Source organism: Macaca mulatta, chromosome 5, assembly GCF_049350105.2.
Source record: "Macaca mulatta isolate MMU2019108-1 chromosome 5, T2T-MMU8v2.0, whole genome shotgun sequence".
NCBI lineage: Eukaryota > Metazoa > Chordata > Mammalia > Primates > Cercopithecidae > Macaca > Macaca mulatta.
This window is the reverse complement of record NC_133410.1, coordinates 131,094,843-131,120,394: the sequence shown is the minus strand read 5'-3', so window position 1 is coordinate 131,120,394 and position 25,552 is coordinate 131,094,843. Positions and strand designations below refer to the sequence as shown.

Genomic DNA, 25,552 nt, shown 5'->3' with positions numbered 1-25,552 from the left:
TATGAAAGATAGGGATAATTCTGCATATGTAGACATTTATTAATAACATTTTATATTCAATTAAAACATTGTATGTATTATTGAACCAAAACATATGTTTATACATCTCAGAAAACACATTTGAGGGAAAAAAGTAAACTGGACTAATTTCTTCAACTAATAATGTGAATTCTGTTGCAGGGGCCCTGGTGATAAAGTTACTATTAAGAGAGCATTTTAATTTTATTTTTATTTTTTTTGCCTGGGCAATATGGCATACACAAAATAATGTTCTAATATCTTAATATCTTACTTCTGTTTCCACTTCTCTTTCCAATGATTTGAAAACATTCTGCCTGCCTATCTTTCAAATATTCTGTCTTAAAATGATTAATCTTTTTGTACACATGTTGAGTTTATCATCATCCCAGGGAGTCTGTATAGGTGGGATGGAATTTTTTTTTCCCCTATTAGGGACCACAAATATTATCAAAATAACTAAGAACCAAATAGATAAAAAGCAGATTTTGTTTCTTTTGAAAGAGAAATTAATCTTTTTTGGGCTTTTGAAATTTAGAGGTCAAAATCTATTCAATTAATACTATGATAAAAATATTTTTTAGTTTTCTACTAGAACAGAAAATAGGAAGAAAATAGAGGCAGCAGTCAACAGAAGGTACATCCAAGACAAGACCGAGAAAAGGTAGACAAGGACATAATTTGGCCCCTCAAAAAAGACCTTTGTACATAAAGATGAATAAATACACCAGAAAGAGAATGAAAGAATGATATGAATGAAGAGATGGGAAGTAAAGTATTAAGGATTTGTGGATCAGTTATACCAGAACATATTAATTAACATATATGTGGGCCAGGCACAATGGCTCATGCCTTAATCCCAGCACTTTGGGAGGCTAAGATGGGTGAATGACCTGAGGTCAGGAGTTCAGGACTAACCTGGCCAACATGGAGAAACCCCATCTCTACTAAAAATACAAAAAATTAGCTGGGTGTGGTGGTGGGCACCTGTAATCCCAGCTACTCAAGAGACTGTGGCAGGAGAATCACTTGAACCCAGGAGGTGGAGGTTGCAGTGAGCTGAGATGGCGCCACTACATTCCAGCCTGGACGACAGAGACTGGCTCAAAAACAAAACAAAACAAAAAACCATGTATTTGTATTTTGGAAGAATAAACTATATGTGTCTTTGTACACTTAGTGCCTACCTGTAGGCTTGTACCTTTCCTCCCTGAGCTATCCTTTTCTAAAATATATAGCACACAGATTACATTTTCTTTTCTCCAACTTATAATTAAGTACTTCTCTCTGCCTCCTAACTCAAATCTACAATCATCCCTTACCTAAGCCTCATCACTGATGACCCTACATATATGTATGCGTGTATTGTGTGTATATAATATTACCCACCTCCCAACCCAGCTATCAAGTGCCTCTTCCCATCCCTGTTGTCTCTATCTTCCATCTACTACCAGGAAAGCTTCTGCTGTCTTACATTATGCTTTTCATTTCCCTGATTCTCTAACTTCATTTGCATATGGCTTTTTGTTGCCATTATTATTTTGAAATCTCAAATTAATTCATTCCTTTGATCCAGTAGTAGATGGTGTTTAGCTTACTTTTCAATGCTATTTCCAAAACATTAAACTACTACTCTCTCTGCTTTTATCATTTGAATTCTAAACCACAGCCCTCTTACACATCCCTGTTCCTTGAGCTCACTTTCCTTAAATGACTTTATCCCCTCACTTACATTCTGTTTTTATTCATTTTTTACTCCTAGGTAGATATGTGTAAATTCTAATACCTAATATTTGCTTACTGAGTGCATATATGTATCAATTCTAATACCTAATATTTGAGTGCTTACTAAGTGCCAAGTGCTATTCTAAGTTCTTTATCACATTTTGTTTATTCAAACTCTTTCTGATACACGCTTATCAGCATTTGGTCCTTCCTTCCTCCATGATGTTTGCCAAAAAATACACGTTTCTGTTATATTAATTTATCTAGACAGCAATTTCCCTAATTAAAGAATTCTTAAGGCGAAGGGCCATATATATGCGGATCCTAGCAAGCAGTACCTTAGCTAACCCTCAGTGTTTTCCTGAATGCAATGATTAAGCACCTATGTTGCTTGGTGATCCAACTCTTCATCTTCTGTCATTTCTCCAACATACTCCTCACAACAATTACTGCGAGTCTTCATAATTTTCCTCATACTCCCACAATTCTTGTCTCATTCTCAGTAAATAAATGTGTCTTTCAGTCCCAGTTTCTTGCTATTTTCTTTCATCAAGCTGTCCCTCTCTTTTGGAAGGCACTCAATCATCAAAAAGTAGAACTTAATCAAGCATCAGGTCAAATCATTTCTATGCCTCAATACATCCTCTATTTGTACTACTTAACTTCTTCATTCATCAAAAGTTCATTGAAATGTTTTTATTATTATATATTCAAATACCTAATGTTCTAAACAGAAGTATAAATTCAATAAGTCTGATAATTTTTACCCACATATCCTTGTAATTTGCTCATCACCTAGTTTGGGGTCATATGATTTTAAAGTTCTGAATAAGTAACTATGGAATGGATTATAGGATCTTCTTTTATGTTTTCCAAGATACAGTTGCAATTTCTACTCTGAAATACAGAATGAGTTATGTTATACAGAGGAAAATATTACATGAAATAATGTCTACATTTTGAGGATTTGTTAGAATACTGCCACTAAAAATTGTTTATGACTCTATGTATATCCTGACACTTTCTAACAGGATGGGTGAGATTAAGCTAGGAGAGTTCTTAGTTTCTCTTGGCTCTATAGGCAAGACCATGGTTCAGGTTATTTAGGAATCCTCATGAGATACAACAAACACAACACAATAGGTGAGCAAATAAAAACTACGTGCTTCTAATTTTGAAAGTTAGCTGTCTTATCTATTTGTTCAATTAAATAATAAAAAATATTTTCTCTAAGTAATAAGAATCAAAACAAATCTGAAGAAAATATCAATCTACTATTATGATCTATCTATGTATCTAATACTGGTTACTCTTGTCTTTTTTCTTCAACCTTTTAAGTTCTGTAGGATGTGCATGTTTGTTACATAGGTAAATGTCTGCCATGGTGGTTTGCTGCACATGTCAACCCATCACCTAGGTATTAAGCCCAGCATCCATTAGCTATTCTTCCTGATGCCCTCCCTCCTGCCGTCCCCGCCGATAGGTCCCAGTGTGTGTTGTTTCCCTCCCTGTGTTCATGTGTTCTCACTATTCAGCTCCCACAGATAAGTGAGAAAATGCAGTGTTTGCTTTTTTGTTCCTGCATTAGTATGCTGGGGATAACAGCTTCCAGCTCCATCCATGTCCCTGCAAAGGACATGATCTCATTCCTTTTTGTGGCAGCACAGCATTCCATGGTGTATATGTATCACACATTCTTTATCCAGTCTATCATTGATGGGCACTTGGTTGATTCCATGTCTTTGCTATTGTGAATAGTGCTGCAATGAACATACGCATGCATGTATCTTTACAATAGAATGATTTATGTTCCTTTGGGTATATACCCAGTAATGGGATTGCTGGGTCAAACGGTATTTTTGCTTCTAGATTTTTGAGGAATTGCCACAACACTGTCTTCTACAATGGATGAACTCATTTATGCTCCTACCAACAATATGAAAGCATTCCTTTTTCTCTGCAACTTCGCCAGTATCTCTCGTTTCTTGACTTTTTAATAATAGCCATCCTGACTGTTGTGAGATAGTATCTAATTGTGGTTTTGATTTGCGTTTCTCTGATGATCAGTGATGCTGAGCTTTTTTCATGTTTGTTGGCCACATAAATGTCTTCTTTTGAGAAGTGTCTGTTCATGTCCTTTGCCCACTTTTTAATGAGTTTTTTTTTTTCTTGTAAATTTAAATTCCTTGTAGACTCTGGATATTACATCTCTGCCAGATGGATAGATTTCAAAAACTTTTCCCCATTCTGTCTGTTTACTCTGATGGTAGTTTCTTTTGCTGTGCAGAAGAAGCTCTTTAGTTTAATTAGATCATATTTATCCATTTTTGCTTTTGTTGCAATTGCTTTTGGAGTTTTCATCATGAAATCTTTGCTGGTGCCTATGTCCTGAATGGTATTGTCTAGATTTTCTTCTAGGGTTTTTATAGTTTTGGGTTTTACATTTAAGTCTTTAATCCATCTTGAGTTAATTTTTATAAAATTAACTCAAAAGTGTTAATTTTAAAAGGTGTAAAGAAGGGGTCCAGTTTAAATTTTCTGCATATGGCAAACCAATTTTCTCAGCACCATTTATTAAATAGGGAATCCTTTCCCCATTGTTTTTTGTCAGGTTTGTCAAAGATCAGATGGTTGTAGGTGTGTGGTCTTATTTCTGAGTTCTCTATTCTGTTTCATTGGTCTATGTGTCTGTTTCTATAACAGTACAATGCTGTGTTAGTTACTGTAGCCTTGTAGTATAGTTTGAAGTCAGGCAGTGTAATGCCTCCAGCTTTTTTCTTTTTGCTTAGGACTGTCTTGGCTATTTGGGCTCTTTTTGGTTCCACGTGAATTTGAAAATTGATTTTTCTAATGTTGTAAAGAATGTCAGTGGTAGTTTTATGGGAATAACATTGAATCTATAAATTACTTTGGGCAGTATGACCATTTTCACAATATTGACTCTTCCTATCCATATGCATGAAATGTTTTTCCATTTGTTTGTGTCCTCTCTGATTTCCTTGAGCAGTGCTTTTTAGTTCTCCTTAAAGAAGTCCATCACTTCCACTGTTAGCTGTATTCCTAGGTATTTTATTCTCTTTGAAGTGACTGTGAATGGGAGTTCATTCATGATTTGGCTCTCTTCTTGCCTGTTGTTGGTGTATAGGAATGCTAGCAATTTTTGCACATTGCACAACTTTGCTGAAGTTGCTTATAAGCTTAAGAAGCTTTTGGGCTGAGACGATGGAGTTTTCCAAATATAGGATCATATCATCTGCAAACAAAGATAATTTGACTTCTTCTCTTCCTATTTGTATATACTTTATCTTGCCAGACTGCCCTGGCCAGAACTTCCAATATTATGTTGAATAGGAGTGGTAAGAGAGAGGGCATCCTTGTCTTGTGCTGGTTTTCAAGGGGGATGCTTCCAGCTTTTGCCCATTCAGTATGATATTAGCTGTGCATTTGTCATATATATCTTATTATTTTGAGGTATGTATCTTCAATACCTAGTTTATTGAGAGTTTTTAACATGAAGGGATGTTGAGTTTTATCAAAGGCCTTTTCTGCATCTATTGAGATAATCATGTGGTTTTTGTCTTTAGTTCCGTTTCTGTGATGAATCACATTTATTGATTTGAACCAACCTTGCATCCTGGCGATGAAGCCCACTTGACTGTGGTGGATAAGCTTTTTGTATGCTTCTGGATTTGGTTTGCCAGTATTTTGTTGACGATTTTTGCATCAAAGTTCAACAGGGATATTGGCCTGAAGTTTTCTTTTTTTGTTGTATCTATGTCAGTTTTAGGTATGAGGACGATAGTGGCCTTATAAAATGAGTTTGGGAGGAGTCCCTCCTTTTCATTTTTTTGGAACAGTTTCAATAGAAATGGTACAAACTCTTCTTTGTACCTCTGGCTGGACATGAAATTCTAGGTTGGAAATGTTTTTCTTTAAGGATGTTGAATATTGGCCCCAAATGTTTTCTGGCTTGTAGGGTTTCCGCTGAGAGGTCTGCTATTAGGCTGATGGGTTTTCCATTGTAAGTGACCTGGCCTTTCTCGCTGGCTGCCCTTAAGTTTTTTTCTTTCATTTCAGCCTTCGATAATCTGATGATTATGTGTCTTGGGTTGATCTTCTCATGGAGTGTCTTACTGGGGTTCTCTGCATTTCCTGAATTCGAATGTTGGCCTGTCTTGCTGATTTGGGGAAGTCCCCCTGGGTGATATACTGCAGTATGTTTTCCAACTTGGTTCCATTCTCCCCATCTCTTTCAGGTACCCCAATCAGTCATAGGTTTGGTCTTCTTATATAATCCCATAGTTCTCAGAATTTTCTTTGTTCCTTTTCTTTTTTCTCTATTCTTGTCTGCCTGTCTTATTTCAGAAAGACAGTCTTCAAGCTCTGAGATTCTTTCCTCCACTTGGTCTGTTGTGCTGTTGATACTTGTGACTGCATTGTGAAGTTCTCCTGTTGTGTTTTTCAGCTCCAGGAGGTCAGTTATCTTCCTCTTTAAACTGACTATTTTGGTTATCAGCTCCTGTATGTTTTGTCACGATTCTTAGCTTCTTTCCACTGGGTTAGAACATGTTCCTTTAGCTCAGCTAAGTTTATTATTACCCACTTTCTGAAGCCTACTTCTGTCATTTCAGCCATCTCAGCCTTAGCACAGTCCTGTGCCCTTGCTGGAGAGGTGTTGCAGTCATCTGGGAGAAAACAGGCACTTTGGCTTTTTGAGTTTTCAGCATTTTTGGATTGATTTTTTTTCTCATCTTTGTGGGCATATCTACCTTCAATCTTTGAGGTTGCTGACCTCTGAATGGGGTTGTTGTGGGGCTTTTTGGTTTATGTTGTTGTTTTCTGTTTATTTTTCTTTTAACAGTGGGGCCACTCTTCTGTAGGGCTGCTACAGTTTGCCGGGGGTCCCCTCCAGACTCTAGTGTTCTGAGTTCCTCCTGCACCAGGTTCCTCCTGCACCAGGTATCAGCGAAGCCTGTGAAACAGCAAAGATGACAGCCTGCTCCTTCCTCTGGGGCCTCTGCCCCAGGTACTGACCTAATGCTGGACTGAACACTCCTACAGGAGGTGTCTGGAGACCCCTGTTGGGAGGTCTCATCCAGCTGGGCAGAACGGGATCAAGGACACACTTAAAGAAGCAGTCGGGCTGCCCCTTGGCAGAGCAGGTGTGCTGCCGTAGGGGAGACCCCCCTCATCCGGACCACCAGGACTCTCCAGAGCCAGCAGGCTGAAAAGGCTAAGTCAGCTGAACTGCAGAGACAGCAGCTGCCCCGCCCCCCAGGGAGAGATCAGAGTTCTGTGAGTTCTGTATGTATAACCCTGGTTGGAGTTGCTGAAATTCTGGCAGGGAGGCCCTGCCCAGTGAGGAGGGATGGACTGGAGTCCCACTTAAAGAAACAGTCTGACCCTACAATCTGGCATAGTGGAGTCCCACTCTAAGAAATAGTCTGGCCACAATCTGCCATAGCAGCTGTGCTGTCTTGTGGGGAACTCCTCCCAGTCTAGACTGCCCAGACTCCCTGCAGCAGGCAGGCTAGAACTGCTGACTTGAACTGCAGAGATGGCGGCTCTCCCTCCGCCTGGGAACTCAGTCTGTCTCAGGCAGTCTCCAGCCGTCTGCTGCTGGCCGGGTGGAATTCCAAGCCAGTAGTTCTTAATTTGTGAGTTGCCTTGGGAGTGGGGTCTGTAAAATGGCACTGCTTGGCTCCCTGGATTCAGCCTCCTTCCTAGGGGAATGCATGGATGGATTTCCTGCCTTGCTGGGAGTATGCAAAACTCCTGTGTCTCTGTGTGTGCCCTAGTGCTGCTTCACCAAGACTCCACATAGCTCTGTGCTTCAGACCCAAGGCCCTGGTGGCAGGACTCACGAGGGGAATCTTCTAATCCACTGGTTGCAAAGATCTGTGGGAGAAGCCTGGTTTCCCCGGGCGAGGTCACACAATCACATATAGCCTCCTTTGCCTGGGGGTGGGGGCTCCCTGGCTTTTTGCTGCTCCTGGGTGAGCCATCACCTCACCCTGCTTTACCTCACCCTGCTTTACCTCACCCTCCATGGTGGAGCTGTCTGCCTAGTCCCTCCCAATGCAAGAAACTGAATACGTCAGTTAAAAGTGCTGAATTCACTCACCATTTTCATTCCTCTGTGTGAGAGTCCTGGACCACAGCTGCTTCTAATCGGCCATCTTGGCCCACCCTCCTACTTTTGTGTCAATCAAGTTTTATTTCATAGTATGGCATAAATATATAAGTTTAAGTGCATCATATCCAGTATACTTGAGTAAGCTATTAACTTGCTTAAGCTATTTTGAAATTATAGCTAGCCTCATATTTTTCTGAAAAGTATTAGCATGACTTAACAAAAACTATGTTTAAGAAGTGTTATTAAGGAGTTTATTTCCTAAGGGAGACTACACTAAGTAAAAAAATCAGGTTTTTTTTTTGTTGTTTGTTTTTTTTTGGATTAGCCTTTGGGGTATTGGTTCCTTGAGGCTTCTTTCCTACCCTTCTTCAAGTTAGGTAACACAATTTTCCTGTGTTTGGGCACCTCTCCTGATACCCATGATTTACTGAAGTACCTTCTCAGAGGTACCAAGAGGTCCTCCATTAGTTCTTTTACATAACTACAGTGTGTCTCATTTGGACCTGTAGATTTATATACAAGTTGGTTGGATAGGCTTATTGTTTCTCTATTTATTCTCATAAACAGACAAATATCTCATCAATTTCCATTTTCTTAATATTCATGCTTTTTAATTATCCTTTTCACTTGGGTTAAAAGCAGACTCCTTTTCAATTTTCACTTACCTAAGTAGAGTGAAATCTTCATGTTCCATTACCTAACAGTATACTTCCTTAACACACTATTTTTTTCTGACAGTCTAAATGTAAGCTTCTCACTTTTTCATATTCTCTTAAATCATTTTGCTAAACAAATACATGCTTTAACATGTCTGAAATAATCTTAGATTTTTACATTGCTTAGCACACTTTCACTTTGAATATTGTAATACTAATACTCTAAATGTCTAGAGTTTTGTAAAGATTCACATCTGTCTAATTTTTCTTATAGTCAAGTTGTTTTACAAAAAACAACAACAACAACAACAACAAAAAAAACAGCTTAGTGTCTGTTCATTTGATAATCCATCTCTGAAGATAAAACTGTTTGATGGGCTGGGCTCAGTGGCTCACACCTGTAATCCCAGCACTTTGGAAGGCCAAGGCAGGCAGATCATGAGGTCAAGAGATCGAGACCATCCTGGCCAACATGGTGAAACCTCGTCTCTACTAAAAATACAAAAATTAGCTGGGTGTGGTGGTGTGTGCCTATAGTCCCAGCTACTTGGGAGGCTGAGGCAGGAAAATCGCTTGAACCCGGGAGGCAGAGGTTGCAGGGAGCTGAGATCGCGCCATTGCACTCCAGCCTGGCGACAAAGCGAGACTCCATTTCAAAAAAAAAAAAACTGTTTGATGCATGAGCACATCTTAAAGGCCTATTTGTTTTGTGTTTGTCTATCACTACCTTGAATACCTTTTATCTAGTTTCAGAAAGAAAACTTTAAAATTTTAAAGCAAAAGCTCCACCATTCACAAAACATACTGCACAATAATTTTAGTTTATGGAACCATAAGAGATGCTATTATATTATTTGCATTAATTCCATAGTACTTTATGTCTTTATCAATAAATATATACCTGGCCCAATTCTAAGATGGTAACCTCCTTATATGCTTCTAAGACGGCCATACATACTCAAAAATAGTCTCTTCTGTTTACCTGATCAATGCTTATTTACATCTTTCTGAAACCCAAGCATTCCTGAAAGTCCTTCGTGGACAAATAAGGTAATCAATTTTTTTAAAAAGTATTTCCCTAACAAACTTGATGATTGTTACGAACATTAGTCTTCCTACATAATAGAAGATGTCCTAACACTAAATGTAACATGATGGAAAATCATGAAGAAGAATATAAGAAAAAAATAAGGAAAATAACTGAAGATTATGGGAGAGGGAAGCAGCAATACAGAGCACTGAGAAATTCGAGCTACAAAGGTTCAAAGTATTCGCTCTCAATATCCTGTTATGTTCTTTGGCCTTGACAGAATAACTGAATGCGTACGCTCCATCAGGCCCTGTGGCCAGCTAAATCATACATAATTTACACTTTAGCTGTTTTCTCAAGGTTCATGGCTGTCGCTAAAGTCAGAAAGAAATGGTTCAAGGAGCAGATCTAGCCACTCTTTTGGCATTATCATCTGATCTTGGCACTATCATCTGATTCTCTCATAGTAAACAGCAAGTCTTCATGGTTAGGAATATTAATTTCCAGTCCTCTTTGTCCATCTTATTCTTCACAGACCTTGGGATATACTTTAATCTCCTGACTATAATCTAAAGGTTAAGAAAAGCCTTTCTCTTTAATCAAAACTACCTTAAGAGAGGCTTACCCTGACAGTCCGATACTGTCTCTCTCTCTCTCTCTCTATATATATATATATTTTTTTTTTTTCCTTTTTTTTGTGAGACGGAGTCTTGCTCTGTTGCCCAGGCTGGAGCGCAGTGGCACCATCTCAGCTCACCGCAAGCTCTGCCTCCCAGGTTCATGCCATTCTCCTGCCTCAGCCTCCTGAGCAGCTGGGACTACAGGTGCCTACCACCACGCCTGGCTAATTTTTTTGTATTTTTAATAGAGACAGGGTTTCACCGTGTTAGCCAGGATGGTCTTGATCTCCTGACCTAATGATCCACCCACCTCGGCCTCTCAAAGTGCTGGGATTACAGGCATGAGCCACTGCGCCTGGCCTATATTTTTTCAGTAATAAAATCATCTTGAAAATATTCTTTAGAACTCATAAGTTTGCCAGCTTGATATATTCTTAACAACTTTCCTATCATAAAAAATGTCATAATGTGATTTTAACCAGGTAAATGGGACACACCAAACAAAACTTGTGTATGTTTCCCAAGTTAAGGCTTCTTCAGTGGCAGAAAGGAATTTTACTATATACTTATTTCTTCCTTAATGATTTCTAGTCAACCATTTTCAGAAAAACTCCATGGTACCAATGATCTGATCTTTTAAGACCTAACTTGTAAAATTCCACAGCTCTGCAGGGTTTCTACAATATGATCATTAAATAGCTTCCAGACCTCAGATGCAACTAGAACCAACCCAGGAGAACCAAGGAAACCGGTTGTTCACACAGCTGCTACATAATTTAGTTCCTTCATCCAAGGAGCACTGTCCTCCTTCAGACCCTTATCAAATACTGGTACGTATGCTCTGCCTGCATCCTCTCTACCTCTTCTTTCTTGCCAAACTAGGCTTCATTCTTAAGTTTTGGGATATGAATTCTTCTGAGAAGCCTTTTCTGATCCTTTAGACTAGATTAGTTTCTCCTATGACACAGACTCATAGCACCCTGTTCTTGTCATTCACAGAACTCATCAAAATTGTAATTGAATACCTGGATACTTCATAAATTTGTTAAATGAATGAATTAATCCATAAGCATAAAGGAAACTCCTTTTGATGCCAATTTATGGATGTGGCTTAAATATTCTTTTAACATGATAACATTCACACTGAAAATACTCAGCATTAAGAATTGTTATACAGAGTCAACTTTTCACCCTAATTCCCTAATACTTTAGCTTGTGAAAAATGTAGAGCACTGACTAAGCTGAACTGTAAACTATTCTTGAGGAACAGCAAAAATGTAATGAGGGTTTCTACAGACAATTTACCATGCTGCCAGCATATAGCCATCATCTGGTATAGATAAAAGGTGGAAATCTTAGCAGTTATCTAAATGTTGTTTCCAAATGAGTATGATTAATTTGGTTAATAGACATACTGTAAGCTTTTCTTTCTTGAGGGTGAAACATAAATGAGCTTTCTGAAGTTTATGAATCCTAAATGTGTATTATACATGACAAAAATGATAAGCAAACATTGTAGGTGGAAAAGCCATAAGAGGAATGGACAGTTCTTAGGAGTTATTTGACAATTATATCCAAATGCTGGATCAATACTTATACCACAGACATATGGGACATCACACAGTCAAAAAGAATAAAAACCTTCACCTATACTGTAAGGTACTAGATCATCTTACCAGACACTTTTTGTATTACTTCATTAACTTCCTTCATGAACACTTTCTGTACAAATACCAAGTGGTTTAGAAGATCAGTTGTAAGATTATGTTCAAAGGAACCAACCTGTCAGAAAAAAATCATATTAGATTAATGCTGATTACATTAGCTTTACTTTTTTCTTACATAAATCACCCTAAACTGAGGAAAAAGAGATAATTATCTATGATTTGAAATCAATATATTGAAGAAAAGTTAAAAATATTTAGAGTTCCTAATATGTTACTGGCCAAACACTACTATAGTCCATTCCCAAAATGGTTTTTGTTTTTTAATAATAGTAGTTAATAAGGTATGAGAAGTCTGGGGGGCAAATCAAAGTTATATATTTAACTTGCTAATTTTGAAATTAAATTTTCTCCTAGAGTAAAATTTACTTTTAATGATAATTTTAATGGCCACTTTTGTGTCTTAGAATCACAGACGAGTTAAGTAAAAATAGATTTATTTATTTATTTAGAGACAAAGTCTTGCTCTGTCACCCAGGCTGGAGCGCAGTGGCACAATCTCGGCTCACTGTAACCTCTACCTCCTGGGTTCAAGTGATTCTCCTGCCTCAGCCTCCTGAGTAGCTGGGACTACGGGCACCCACCACCATGACAGGATTTCACCATGTTGGCCAGGTTGTTCTCAACATCTGGCCTCAAGCTATCCGCCCGCTTTATCCCAAAGTGCTGAGATTACAAGTGTGAGCCACTACATCCAGCCAAAAACAATTTATTTAATCAAATATATATTTAATGACTGTCTACTCTATGTACCATGTTAGGTGCTAAGGATATGGCTATGAATAAAAACCAACAAAATTCTGGGTCTCAGGCTTACATCTGAGTGAATTAGCAAATCATCAGAGATACCCAATTAAGGTTTAATATAATTGTGTCCTATAATTAGTACAAAGTATTAAATTTCTGGCAAATTAGTTAATAAACTAATTAGTTAATAAACCAATTTGCCAGAAACTATTTTCAGGTGTGTTTATTTCAGGCCATAGTAAAATAGGCAACTCTAAGAGGGATGCAATTTTAGATTCTTTGAAATGGTTGAAATTAAATACATTGTTTACTAAATTCGGGACTGTGTTCTGCCTCGTTACAAACTTATACCTTTCTAATATCTAGTATTAGCAAGGAATTATACAGCACACTGTATTCATGTATGTTCTTTTAAATGGAACATTGATAGCAGGATGTCTAAACTGGAGCTTGGGGCTTTTCGTTTTCAGAGTAGAAAACACAAGTGAGATACACCTTAAAATATTTTAAGTAAATCTCTGTTAGAATCCAAACACTATTTTTTTGTACACTTGTTTTTCACATACAGAAATCCCAACTCTTACAGAGGTTCCAGGGCAAGCAGGGCCTAAGAAGGTAAATCAGACTTAAATATGTCCCCCGTAGTTATAATATTTCTATCAGAGAACCCAAAGAGCATTCTTATAGATGCTGCAGGTTCTGGAGAACAAAATTTATAAAACAAATAGCACATTGCTTTTTCATAAAGTTGCAACTGTTTTTGACAAACTGACAAAGTGAGCTGAGACACATCACAGGGTGCCTGGAGGCAGACCACTGAGGCGTGGCTCCTGTCTCTCTCAATTGATAGCTAGGAGACTTAAGGAAAGGTGTTTACTTCTCCGCTTCAAGTTTATATCAAATTAGGAAAATAACAGACGACCTGCTTACCACAAATCAAATGAAAAATGTGTCCAAATGCTTTTTAAACTTTTGACAGCTATACAAATATAAAGTGAAAAAATTATGATAGAATTAGATATGCTACTTTCAACTTAACCTTAGTAAAGAAATTAATCTGTAAGTCTAATTTATCTTTCAATATGACCTTTAGATTATCTTAATAATTATGTATACCTGTATGAATTATGTTAACTTGCTAAGGTTTAGTTTGCTCACCTACAAAATGAGAACAAATATTTCTACCTCATAGGATTTACTTAAGCACTGCAGAAGTCAATGCGTGTAAAGCACATAATGAAAGTTAGCTGCGATTTGCTTTTAATAATCATTTGAACTACGAAAATATTGCAGAGATGGAATATATAACTAATACATATTTTTAAAAGCATGTTTAAATAAAACTACAGGGTAGTCAGACTAACAGACACAAAACACACATACACCCACACACACACTTGATTCAGTATAGAATTCTTCTGTGAAAACAAATGATTTTAAGACTTTACCTTAAAAGCTTGGATTACTACATATTTTGGTACATATAAATCTTGAAGCCTCCTAAATTACAAAGAGTAAGAAAATTTTAAAGTAAACTTACTTCTGCCACACAACGTAGATAATTTCCCTGTAAATAGTAACCTTGTTTAGAAGGCAGTTCATCTATACTCCACACCTGATCCGAATAACTATCATGTTCTTCCATTATATATTTCCCTGACATGGTAACAGGAGGAAGGTTAAGACTGGCAGAAGGAGGAATGGTTGACATATCTGTGGCAGAAACTTTTGAAGTAAAACGCAATCTGTGATTTGGCAGCTCAAATGTAAATCTTGTCTGTGCACCTGTAAGAAATGAGAAAAGTTATTGTTCGTGTTAGTGTTCATTCACTCATTCATTCCTCATTTTTTCCAAAAAGGGTATCTAAGAAAAATGCATGGATATTCCCAAACCTATCTTGAAATATATGAAAGCATATTTTAAAGTTGCTTATAAAATGTTCCCTATCTTTAAATATGCAAGTCTATCAGCAAGTATTATTAAGCCAGTAAGTATTATTTATTAAGACTGGCAGTGTGTTAGGCACTAGGAAAACACCCACGTTCTTTATTTCATAGAAGGTAGAACAGAAATAAAATGCCCTTATTATTAAAGAATTGTAACAAGAAAATTAATCAAGTTAAAAAAAAATTCCCCAGTCCACACAGTGCTTTATTCACAGAGAATAGTAGGTAGTTAACAATGTGTCTACTGATCCTGATTCAGTGTGGAAATGGCTAAAATTGCCAAATCAATTAAACTGTACTCACTGAAACATAAAGTTATACAAACATATGTCTCTTTGACCTTAATAATTATTCATGGGACCATATATCAAATAAGGGTATATTATGAATTTTAGTTTACTGTTGACCTTAAACACTTAAGTAAATAATCTGGCACATAATTGTTCAAACAAATATAAATATACCAGCTTTACTATTATTCAGTCCATATTTCTCCAACTGTTTATGAGGGCATGAGGAGAAGCCTTATTAAAATCAAGATCTGTTGTTGCCCTTTACACATGTAATGTACATACACATGCTCCTTTCAAACCAACAGAATCTACTGATATTCTTCTGTACATTACCAATTCTCTCCACTCAAACATCATCAAATTGCCTATTTAGCCTACGTATATAATTTATTACATATCCCTACTGCTCCTCAACTGAGCCAGAAATAATTCTCTTTTTTTCAAAATACTAATCAAGGGTCATCTCCTATATGTCACATTCACTACATTCATTAACTATAGTGCTTGCACCTGGAATGAGTTAGCCAAAAACAGAAACATGCTAACTCACCAATTGGGGCATCTGTGAATGACCAGATGAGTCATGATTGCCCTGATCTCCTCTTACTACTCCAACCAGGAGACTCCTTGACTATCATTTACAAGCTGCAAGGGGTGGGGACTGTCTACAACTGTTGCTACCACCACTACCATTGCTAGCACACCGCCAAATAAAAACACCAAGATTGAAATAATCCTAGGCCTCAGTTACTGAGTCATCCCTTATTACTAGTATAGTCATTCTTTTACTGTTTTTATCTCTTTCCTTTAATTTCAATAAGAATTTTGGGTTCTTACCTCTCTGGATATTTAACAATGTGTTTACTCTAGGACCCTAAACTGCCTATCTGACTTTTGACTTGCTCCTTCTGTGGACCCTTGTATTTCATGGGTGCCCTGAATAAATGACCAAATGTGTGTAACTTATTGTCAGCCCTGGACTCTAATATCTGAAGGCCTAAGACTTCTGACTCTGCCAAATATGGAAATTTACTTTAAAATGCTTCTCTTGCTGGTAACAGAAAGGTCTAAATGTTCAGCAAAATTACTCTTAATAAAGAAAGCCAAAATGCTAGAGATGGGCGTACATATACAGTAATCTCCCTTTATTTGGGATAGATGTGTTCTAAGATCCCCAGTGGATGCCTGAAACCATAGATAGTATCAAACCCTATATATATGTCTTTTCCTATAGATACATTCCTATGATAAAGTTTAATTTATAAATTAGGCACAACAAGAGATTAACAACAACAAAATAGAACAACTGTACTGTAACAACAGTTCTGTAAATATCTTTGTAAATATGGGGGTCTCTCAAAATAGCTTATTGTATGTAATATTTTCGGACTACAGTTGACCATAGGTAACTGAAACGTGAAGAGACAAAACACATGAATAAGCAGGGACTACTGTATACACATACTTATATAAATATGTACATATCTGCGTATATTCATATATATGTATATACTTTTAAATTATGTTAACAGAATAAAGGAGAAAATATGTTTTCATTTCATTAGATAACAGAACAAAGTATCTGATTACATTTACCAATAATTCTTCATAGAAATTATTAGCACAGTGGGAAAATAAGTACATTTTCTTAACCTGACAGCAGAAACCTACAGCAGACATCAGACTTATTCGTGTAATGTTGATTCCTTTAAGAAAATGGAGGCCGGGCGCGGTGGCTCAAGCCTGTAATCCCAGCACTTTGGGAGGCCGAGACGGGCGGATCACGAGCTCAGGAGATCGAGACCATCCTGGCTAACACGGTGAAACCCCGTCTCTACTAAAAATACAAAAAAATTAGCCGGGCGAGGTGGCGGGCGCCTGTAGTCCCAACTACTCGGGAGGCTGAGGCAGGAGAATGGCGTGAACCCGGGAGGCGGAGCTTGCAGTGAGCTGAGATCCGGCCATTGCACTCCAGCCTGGGCGGCAGAGCGAGACTCCGTCTCAAAAAAAAAAAAAAAAAAAAAAAAGAAAATGGAACAAGGCAAGCACAATAAGGCAAGAAAAAGAACTAAAAGTTGGAAAGAAACAAAAGTATCATTATTTGCTGTTTAAACAGTATGACTGTCTATAGATAAAACTCCTAAGAATCTACAACTTATTGATAATAATGGTTTAATGTGGTTACTGAGTATCAGATTAACATAAAAGTATCAAGCACACTTGTACAGACTACCAACAGTTTAGAAAAATGCCACTTTACAAAAGATAACATTCGTAATAGCTACAACACCACAAGATACCTAGATATCTAAATAAATAAATACATCTTGTAAAAGATGCACAAAACTCTTTAAGTAGAAAAATTTTAAACTTTACACAAAAACATTAAAGAAGACTTAAACAACAGAGAAGTAAGACTTAGGAAAAGGGAGGTTAAATATTGTTTAGTTGTCATTTCTCCCCAAATAAATCTATAGATTCAATTAAGTTCTTACAGAAATCTAAACAGGCTTTTTCAGGGAACTTAACAAACTGATTCTAAAATGTTTATGAGGCCAGGCATGGTGACTGATGCCTGTAATACTAGCACTTTGGAAGACCAAGGCAGGCGGATCGCTTGAGGCCAGGAGTTTGACACCAGCCTAGGCAACACAGTGAAATCCCACCATCTCCACAAAAAGTTTTAAAATTAGTCAGATGTGGTGGTGCATGCCTATAGTCCTGGCTACTCACAGGGCTGAGACTGGAGGATCATTTGAGGAGGTCAAGGCTGCAGAGAGCTGTGATCATGCCACTGCCCTCCAGCCTGGGCAACAAAGTGAGACCCTGTCTCAAAAAAACAAAAATAAAAATAAAAAACGTATATGAAAGAGCAAAGGACCAAAAATAGCCACGAAAAAGTCAGGCAGCAATATGATACTGGTGCAAAGAGATCAATGAAGCAGAATAGAAAACTCAGACTCCCACGTTAAAAATAACACTTAATATGTGACTAATTTTTGGATTATATATCACTAAAAAAAAGAATAAATTAATAAGTGATGCTGAGATCATTGGTTATATACAATGATACTGGTTATATACTACCCCATGCCAAATGTAAGAACAATAATAATTGATTAAGATAGATTAAAAACTCAAATATGAATAGCAAAACTCAGAACATTCAAGAAAAAAATGTATCAGAATATCTTTATTATCCTAGGAAGAGAAGCATTTCTTTAGGACATAAAAATACACAACATATAGGAAAAATAATGGTAAATTCAATTACATTAAAATGAAGAATGTCTGCTGATTAAAAGAAAAAGTTAAATGATAAGCCTCCAACTAGGTGACAACATATAAACATATAATATCAAAGAGTTAATATATAGAATTTATGAAGAATTATTGTGAATCAAGAAAAATACAAATGACTCAATGGTAAAGTAAGCAAAAAAAAAGAACCATCAACTGGCATTTTATATATATAAACATGTAAGGAGCGCTTAGTCAAATAAAAAAATTCCTAGTTAAAAAATGTGAGATTCCATATAAACAAAGTTCAAAACAGCTAAAAGCAAACTTTAAATCATTTATGAGTATATACATACATGGTAAAACTATATGGGCAAGCAAAAGAATGGGTAAGACAAAATTCATGCTAGTAGTAATTCCATGAGAAATGAAGACTGCCTTTTTTTGTTTGAGATGAAGTCTCACTCTGTCGCTGAGGCTGGAGTGTAGTGGCACACTGTCAGCTCAATGCAACCTCCGCCTCGCAGATTCAAGCGACTCTCCTGCCACAGCTTCCTGAGTAGCTGGGATTACAGGTTCCTGCCACCATGCCCAGCTAATTTTTGTATTTTTAACAGAGATGGGGTTTTGCTATGTTTTCCAAGCTGGTCTTGAAGTCTTGACCTCAGGTGATCCACCCGCCTCAACCTCCCAAAGTGCTGTGATTACAGGTGTGAGCCACCACGCCCAGCCAAAGAAGGCTTCAAAGTATTGGTAATGTGCCAATTCCTAGGTTGTATTGTGGGTTGGTGAGTTCACAGTACTTATTCTTTAAAATGTGTATATGTATAATTTACATGCTTTTGTATATATGATAAATTTCATAAATGTTAAAAGCAAGGAATTTTGAGATAGGATATATTAATATAAGGGTCACAAAAGCATATAGAATTAGCTGTTTTGAAGAAATAAATGACTTCTGATTTGAGCTAAACGAACCCAATGTGAAAATAAAACAAGTTATTCAGTCTATTGAAAACTTAATAGATGTAGAAATGGGTTGATTTATTCAACTTAAGTTTAAATTGGAGAAATGGCCTCCAGAGTTGAATAATTTTATGGAGTTCAAAAGAGTTCACTCTGGCCATTCAAGGTATTGGGGTGGGGGATTGGTATTTTTACTTGACTAGAGAACATCATTAATGAACTTTAAATGTTATAATCAAAATTACTTATAATATCTATAAAACCAAATTTACCTTTTTATCAAAATATTACTAATTTCTCAAAGAAATCATAAATTTTAAGAGCGTGAATTCAGAATTCAATATTACCTGTCATTCCATGACTTCTCATTCTTCCCATCTTGTATTCTGCTTTCAGAGATGGTAAAAGTGCTGCTCCAATGGCAATACCATCTAACATGGCACTGAATTTAAGAACAATAGGCTTCTTTTCTAAGCCTTCTGGTAGCTGAGGAAATTCATTTGTTTCAACAGGAGTTTGATTAACGCTTGTTGGGGTTTTTTCAGAAGGTAGTGGGGTTGCAATATCTTCTTTTACAGGCTGTGGGCTAGAAAGCAAAAAAAATAATTAAAAAATAAACACAGGAGCTACCATTTTATTGCGGAAAATCATGGGATTTCTCAGTGAAAAATAGCAAATATATACTGTGAATAGATGTTTTCTTTCCAATATCAGATCATATTCAGACTTTCTAGAACAGATGTTGAACAATGATGATATGGAAAAGTAGACAAGAAGTAATAACAATGTAAAACTCCTAGAATGTTATACTGCCAAGGTGATTCTTAACGGTATTGCAAAACTGGGATTTAAACTCAGATTTGTCTGATTCCAAATTCTATGACTTAACCATTACACACTACTATTGATATTATTGCCACTACTACTACCACTGTTAAGAATGACAACACGAACTCCAACAATAACAATAATAATAACAATTTGAGTGCCAGGTACTCTTCTTAGTGCACTGTGTGCTTTGTCTCATTTATCTCACTTTAAGTAGGTACCACTGTCTACAAGTTGCAAATGAGGAAGCATAGCTAGAGTGCTGAAACTAGGATTTAAACCCAATCAGTCTGACTCCAGGGTCTGATTTTTCAACTACTATACTCTACGGATAATATAATAAGGAAAAGTTTCTTGGAGCATTTTAAAACTAAAATTTATACATTCTGGATTCCATATTTCTGTTCAGAGGAAAAACATTTAAATTTTTACTACTTAGTCAACTTCAGCCATGATTAAACATTATAGCAGAATTAAAGATTTAGATAGAACAACTGGAAAAATCAGCTTTGAGACACCTTCAAAAGACACACTAATGTTTTCCCACTTTATAGGATGTGGGAAATAAAACGTAAGACAACTTTGTAACCTTTTACATGTATTTTTTTTTTTTTTAAAGATGGAATTTCGCTCGTTGCCCAGGCTGGAATGCAATGGTGCAATCTTGGCTCACTGCAACCTCCGCCTCCCAGGTTCAAGCGATTATTCTGCCTCAGCCTCCCAAGTAGTTGGGATTACAGATGCCTGCCACCACGTATTTTTATTAGTTACAGTTTATGGAGACCATGAATAAGGCTCAGCAGTGAAGATGCATGAACAAAGGATATAGACATAGGGAATAAAGGTTAATGCTCAAATTTACTGCCCTTTAAAATATTTATGTGGCATGGTCAGATGCTGCCTTGGGACATAAATGATCACTACTATACGTTCTTAAACCTGTGCAGTCATAAATTTCCAGTGAATTCAAAGTAAACAAGAATTGATATGGTCCTGGAATTCATCAAGTTGCCTTTTATTAGTACCTCTTATAATACTCACAAATCTCTAGGATCTCTTAAGCTTTGTTTATGCAATATGGAACACTGACAATTGCAGTGATGACACTGTACTTTAATGCTATCAAATGTCATTTTCACATGATCACGATTGGCTACTCTCCTCTTGCTCCACTGTCCATGATGGTTGATACTTAGAAGTAACTCATCATCTCCCTCCAAACTTTTGTTAATGAAGCAAAGAATATCCTGAGGTAGTATATGGAATCACAGAATGTGAACAAATAAAATAACTTACGCTGTAGAAGGTTGTCTGATTAGGTCTGAGATTTGTTTAGATAGTTGGTGAGAACTTCGAACCATCATGCTATGTAAGGTGGCAGGGTGCTGAGGAATGTTGATGCTGATAGCTCCTACTTTGAACACAGCAGCATTGTTTGTCTTCAGCCCTCTCTGGGCACTGTAGAGGGCTTGGGACTTGGCAATACTACATTTCACTACAGTTCTATCAACAGAGAAAGAGGACCATTAAAATACAGCCAACAGCCAAGTAAAGAGAAATTTTGAAAAAATATTGAGAGCAAGAAAAATACCTATAAATTTGAGAGGTCTTCAAAAAGTTCATGGAAAATGTGTATTATAAAAAAACTACATGTAGATTTCAGAATCATTTTGCACCAAAATAAACTCATATTCACTTGTTAAAACATGTGAACAGGATCTTCTTTAATGTACCAAGAAGGATAAGACATCAGTTTGACAGAGCCCCTATCAAAACAGTATGAATTCTGCTAAAATTGAAGCAAGAACAAGCATCAAGTTTATGGTGAAGTTTGGGCGGAATTATAGCGAAATCATTGATGCTTTACAAAAAGCCTTTGGGGATAATCTCCCAAAGCAATTAGCAGTTTACGAATGGATAACTCAAGAAGGGACAAGACAATGTTGATGAAGCCCACAGTGGCAAACCAAGTATCAATTTGCTAGGAAAAATTTTATCTTCTTTGTGCCTAATTGAAGAGGACCAACAATTAACAGCACAAACAACAGCCAACACCATAGACAACTTCAACTGATTCAGCTTACACAATTCTGACTAACAACTCAAAGTTGAGCAAACTTTTCCACTCAATGGGTGCCAAAACCATTGCTCCCAAATCAACTCCCAACAAAGGCAGAGTTTTCAATGGAAATTTTAAACAAGTGAGATCCAGATCCCGAAGCATTTCTTCAAAGAACTGTAATGGGAGATTAAACATGGCTTTACCAGTACAATACTAAAAATAAAGTACAATCAAAGCAATGGCTACAAAGAAGTGGAAATGGTCCAGTCAAATCAAAAGTGGACCAGTCATGGCTGGGCATGGTGGCTCACACCTGTAATCCCAACACTTTGAGAAAGTGAGGTGAGCAGATCCCTTGAGCTCAGGAGTTTGAGATCAGCCTGGGCAACATGCCAAAACCCCATCTCTAGAAAAAATGCAAAAATTAGCTAGATGTAGTTGCACGTACCTTTAGTCCCTGCTACTTGGGAGGCTGAGGTGGGAGGACTGCTTGAACCCAGGAGACCGAGATTGCAGTGAGCTGAGATTGCACCACTGCACTCCAGCATGGGTGGCAGATAAAAGTGGACCAGTCAAAAGCAAAGGTCATGGCAACAGTTTTTTGGGATGCTCAAAGCATTTTGCTTGTTGACTTTCTGGAGGGCCAAAGAATGACAACATCTGCTTATTATAAGAGTGTTTTGAGAAAGGTAGCCATAGCTTTACTAGAAAAATGCTCGGGAAAGCTTTACCAGTCCTCCACCACAACAATGCTCTCGCTCATTCCTCTTGTCAAACAAGAGCAATTCTGTTAAGAGTTTTGATGGGAAGTCAGTAGGCATCCATTTTACATCTTAATTTGGCTCCTTCTGACTTTTTGTTTCCTAATTTCAAAAAAAAAAAAAATTTAAAGAGTACCCATTTCTCTTCAGTTAACGTAAAAAAGACTGCACTGTCATGGGACCCTCTGTTCATTAGCGATGGAATAAATGGCTGGTATCATTGATTAGAAAAGTGTCTTGAACTTAATGGAGTTTATGTTGGGAAATAAAGTTTATATGTTTTAATTCCATTTTCCACAGTTTGTGAAGCCCCCTCATAACTGAATGAACTAAAACGACTTAAAAATTTTCATGTATTTAAATTATACATTGAAGACACAATGTTATCTAAAAATATTAATATATTTTATACTATTTGCACTGAATAGTGTTTAATTTCTTTAATAGGAAGAATCTATAGAAGAAAATAAGTATATGCTCACATGTAAGTAAAAACATGAACAAGATATATTACATACACAGACACACAACATTCCACTTTTTATTTTACCCCCATTCAGAACTCTTTTGTTCTCCACCTTATTTTAGAGATCTGTACAGCCATTATACAGACACTGAATATGAAAAGAAAAACAATATTCACTATACTTCTTAAAATCTAATTAGGGAGTCAAAGAAATTAGAATAACAGTCATCCACTATGTTACAAGAAATTGATAGGAAGGAGGAAGTGTAACTTGTATTTTCTGCTTTTCATTTTCAATGAGTGGTAAACAAACGATAAAAGTTTGATTCATAATGAGCAAGGCTATTACTTTTCGTTAAGAATTGGTATCCTTTAATTACTAGTACAGACATAAAGCTAAGATATTATCTTTCTTGATTTCTTTTGTTCTTTCCAATGCCTAGAACAGTTCCTAGAAGATAACAGACACTTGCCAAATATTTGTGAAATGAAAGAGCAGAAAGAAGTAAAGCAAAATAATGACTTCTACCACTACAACGGTGGAATTCCACAGATAGGATATGATAGGACATTTATGTAGAAGCCATAATGAAGTCGTCTTTGACACATACACACACCCTCACATACATATTTGTTTTTTAAAGATGGGGTCTCACTGTTGCCCAGGCTGGAGTGCAGTGACACCATCATAGCTCACCACAGCCTGGACCTCTTGGGCTCGAGTGATCTTCCCGCCTCAGTCTCCCAAGTGGCTGGGACTACAGAGACGTGCCACCATGCCCAGCTAATTTGTTTTTAAATTTTTTGTAGAGACAGGGTCTCATTATGTTGCTCAGGCTGGTCTCAAACTCCTGGCCTCAAGCAATCCTCCCAGCTCGGCTCCAATAACTTCTAATATAAATGTGATCCTTCAAATGGGCAAATGATTCTTGACAATCAGTAAATTTGGCAAAATACACAAAGTACATTATTTCATATTAATTACAGGCCAGTTTACATACATTAATCTCTGCTGGGCTGTAGAAAATTTGCCTATTATTTATAGTCTCAAGGATATGAAGAACCAGTTCATCACATTTAACTTTTATTAGGATAAACCTTGAAAAGCCTAACAGTAGCTTTATCAGAGGTCTTGATTATTTATAAACAGTAAAATCTAGGTATTATATAAAATTCAAAACCAATTACTAGAGAAGTATACTTTTTTCTTCCACAACACACTATTTCTTGGAGACGATCAGAGGGTGGAGGCGGTAGTTTATGAAATTGGCCTAGTCAGCATGAAGGTAGGCTCTGGAATGCTGACTACTTACTGAATTTTGAATCATTTCTAACAGTATAATAATTAAAACCATTGTTTAACACCAGTATTTCAAGTTCAGTTTCAACATAAGCCAGAACACACCCAGATGGTGCTGACATGCAAATGGCTCTCTAGATGCGAATAGCATTCATCTATTGAATGAAATTAAACACACATTTACATATAGTAAAGGCCATTAAAATCTATTAACAGAGCAGTCAACTCTCTCCATCTTAAATACAGAATTATAAGGTTGAGATGTACAGATGTTTTATTATTAGTGTTTTAATAATTATTTCTACAATTAGTGAAAACTCTTTCTTGCAAAGTGAATTTTTTAAGCTTCTATTATCATATCAGAAATTAAGTACTTTGATCATAGAAATTTTAACAGTAACATATCTGAAAAGGCACAAGCAACACACAACTACAGTGTTACAACTTGTCAACAACAGACAAGGTATGAATTACCAAAAAAGCAGCCCTTACCTGTGTTTTCTTTGATTACCAGTAAGCTTTAATCTATTATATAAAAGGGTCTATATTATAGCTACAAAACAATAACTAAATAATTCACAGCCATGAAAATAATTTAAATATTTTAAAAACTATTCAATACTACAGTAATCACAAAGCCATGAAAAAGAATAATATGACATACAGAAACTCTTGTTTGGCTGTACTTGTAGGAGATGTAGGAAAATCCTCCAGTCTACAGATGAAGAGTCAAGAGAAAGCAGGAAAACAAAAAGGAGGCAAATAAACATTCATGCACAAATTAGTTACAATATGACCAATCATCTGGAAAGCTTTTCTAATTTCCCACTCTAAAAATGTTCCATTAAAGTACCATTTGAACTATTTTTTTCTATTCCATGTCCTTTTCATTGCAACTGAAAATGAAATACCAAAGAATACACTACAAGCTTGGCAGTAACTAATAAATAACTTTTATTTTTCAAATAAAACAGTTAAGGGATCTTCACTTGGGGAAAAAAAGAGCAAGAAATATCAGCAATATAATATTTTA

At 36.6% G+C, this 25,552-nt stretch overlaps 1 protein-coding gene across 9 annotated transcripts in view; it reads right to left on the bottom strand.

Annotated features, from left to right (window-relative positions):
* BLTP1 (bridge-like lipid transfer protein family member 1) overlaps positions 1-25,552 on the bottom strand; it is a 210,978-nt gene that overhangs the window by 60,157 nt on the left and 125,269 nt on the right. For 7 of the 9 annotated variants that reach the window (XM_015139163.3, XM_015139167.3, XM_078002225.1 and 4 more), the window contains exons 50-54: positions 25,184-25,234; positions 21,227-21,433; positions 19,450-19,688; positions 14,197-14,441; positions 11,862-11,967 (exon numbers count right to left, since the gene is read on the bottom strand). In XM_015139163.3, coding sequence (XP_014994649.3) covers positions 11,862-11,967; positions 14,197-14,441; positions 19,450-19,688; positions 21,227-21,433; positions 25,184-25,234 — 848 coding nt within the window. The remainder of the gene's footprint in view (positions 1-11,861; positions 11,968-14,196; positions 14,442-19,449; positions 19,689-21,226; positions 21,434-25,183; positions 25,235-25,552) is intronic. The other 2 variants (XM_078002227.1, XM_078002229.1) reach the window with 1 other exon arrangement.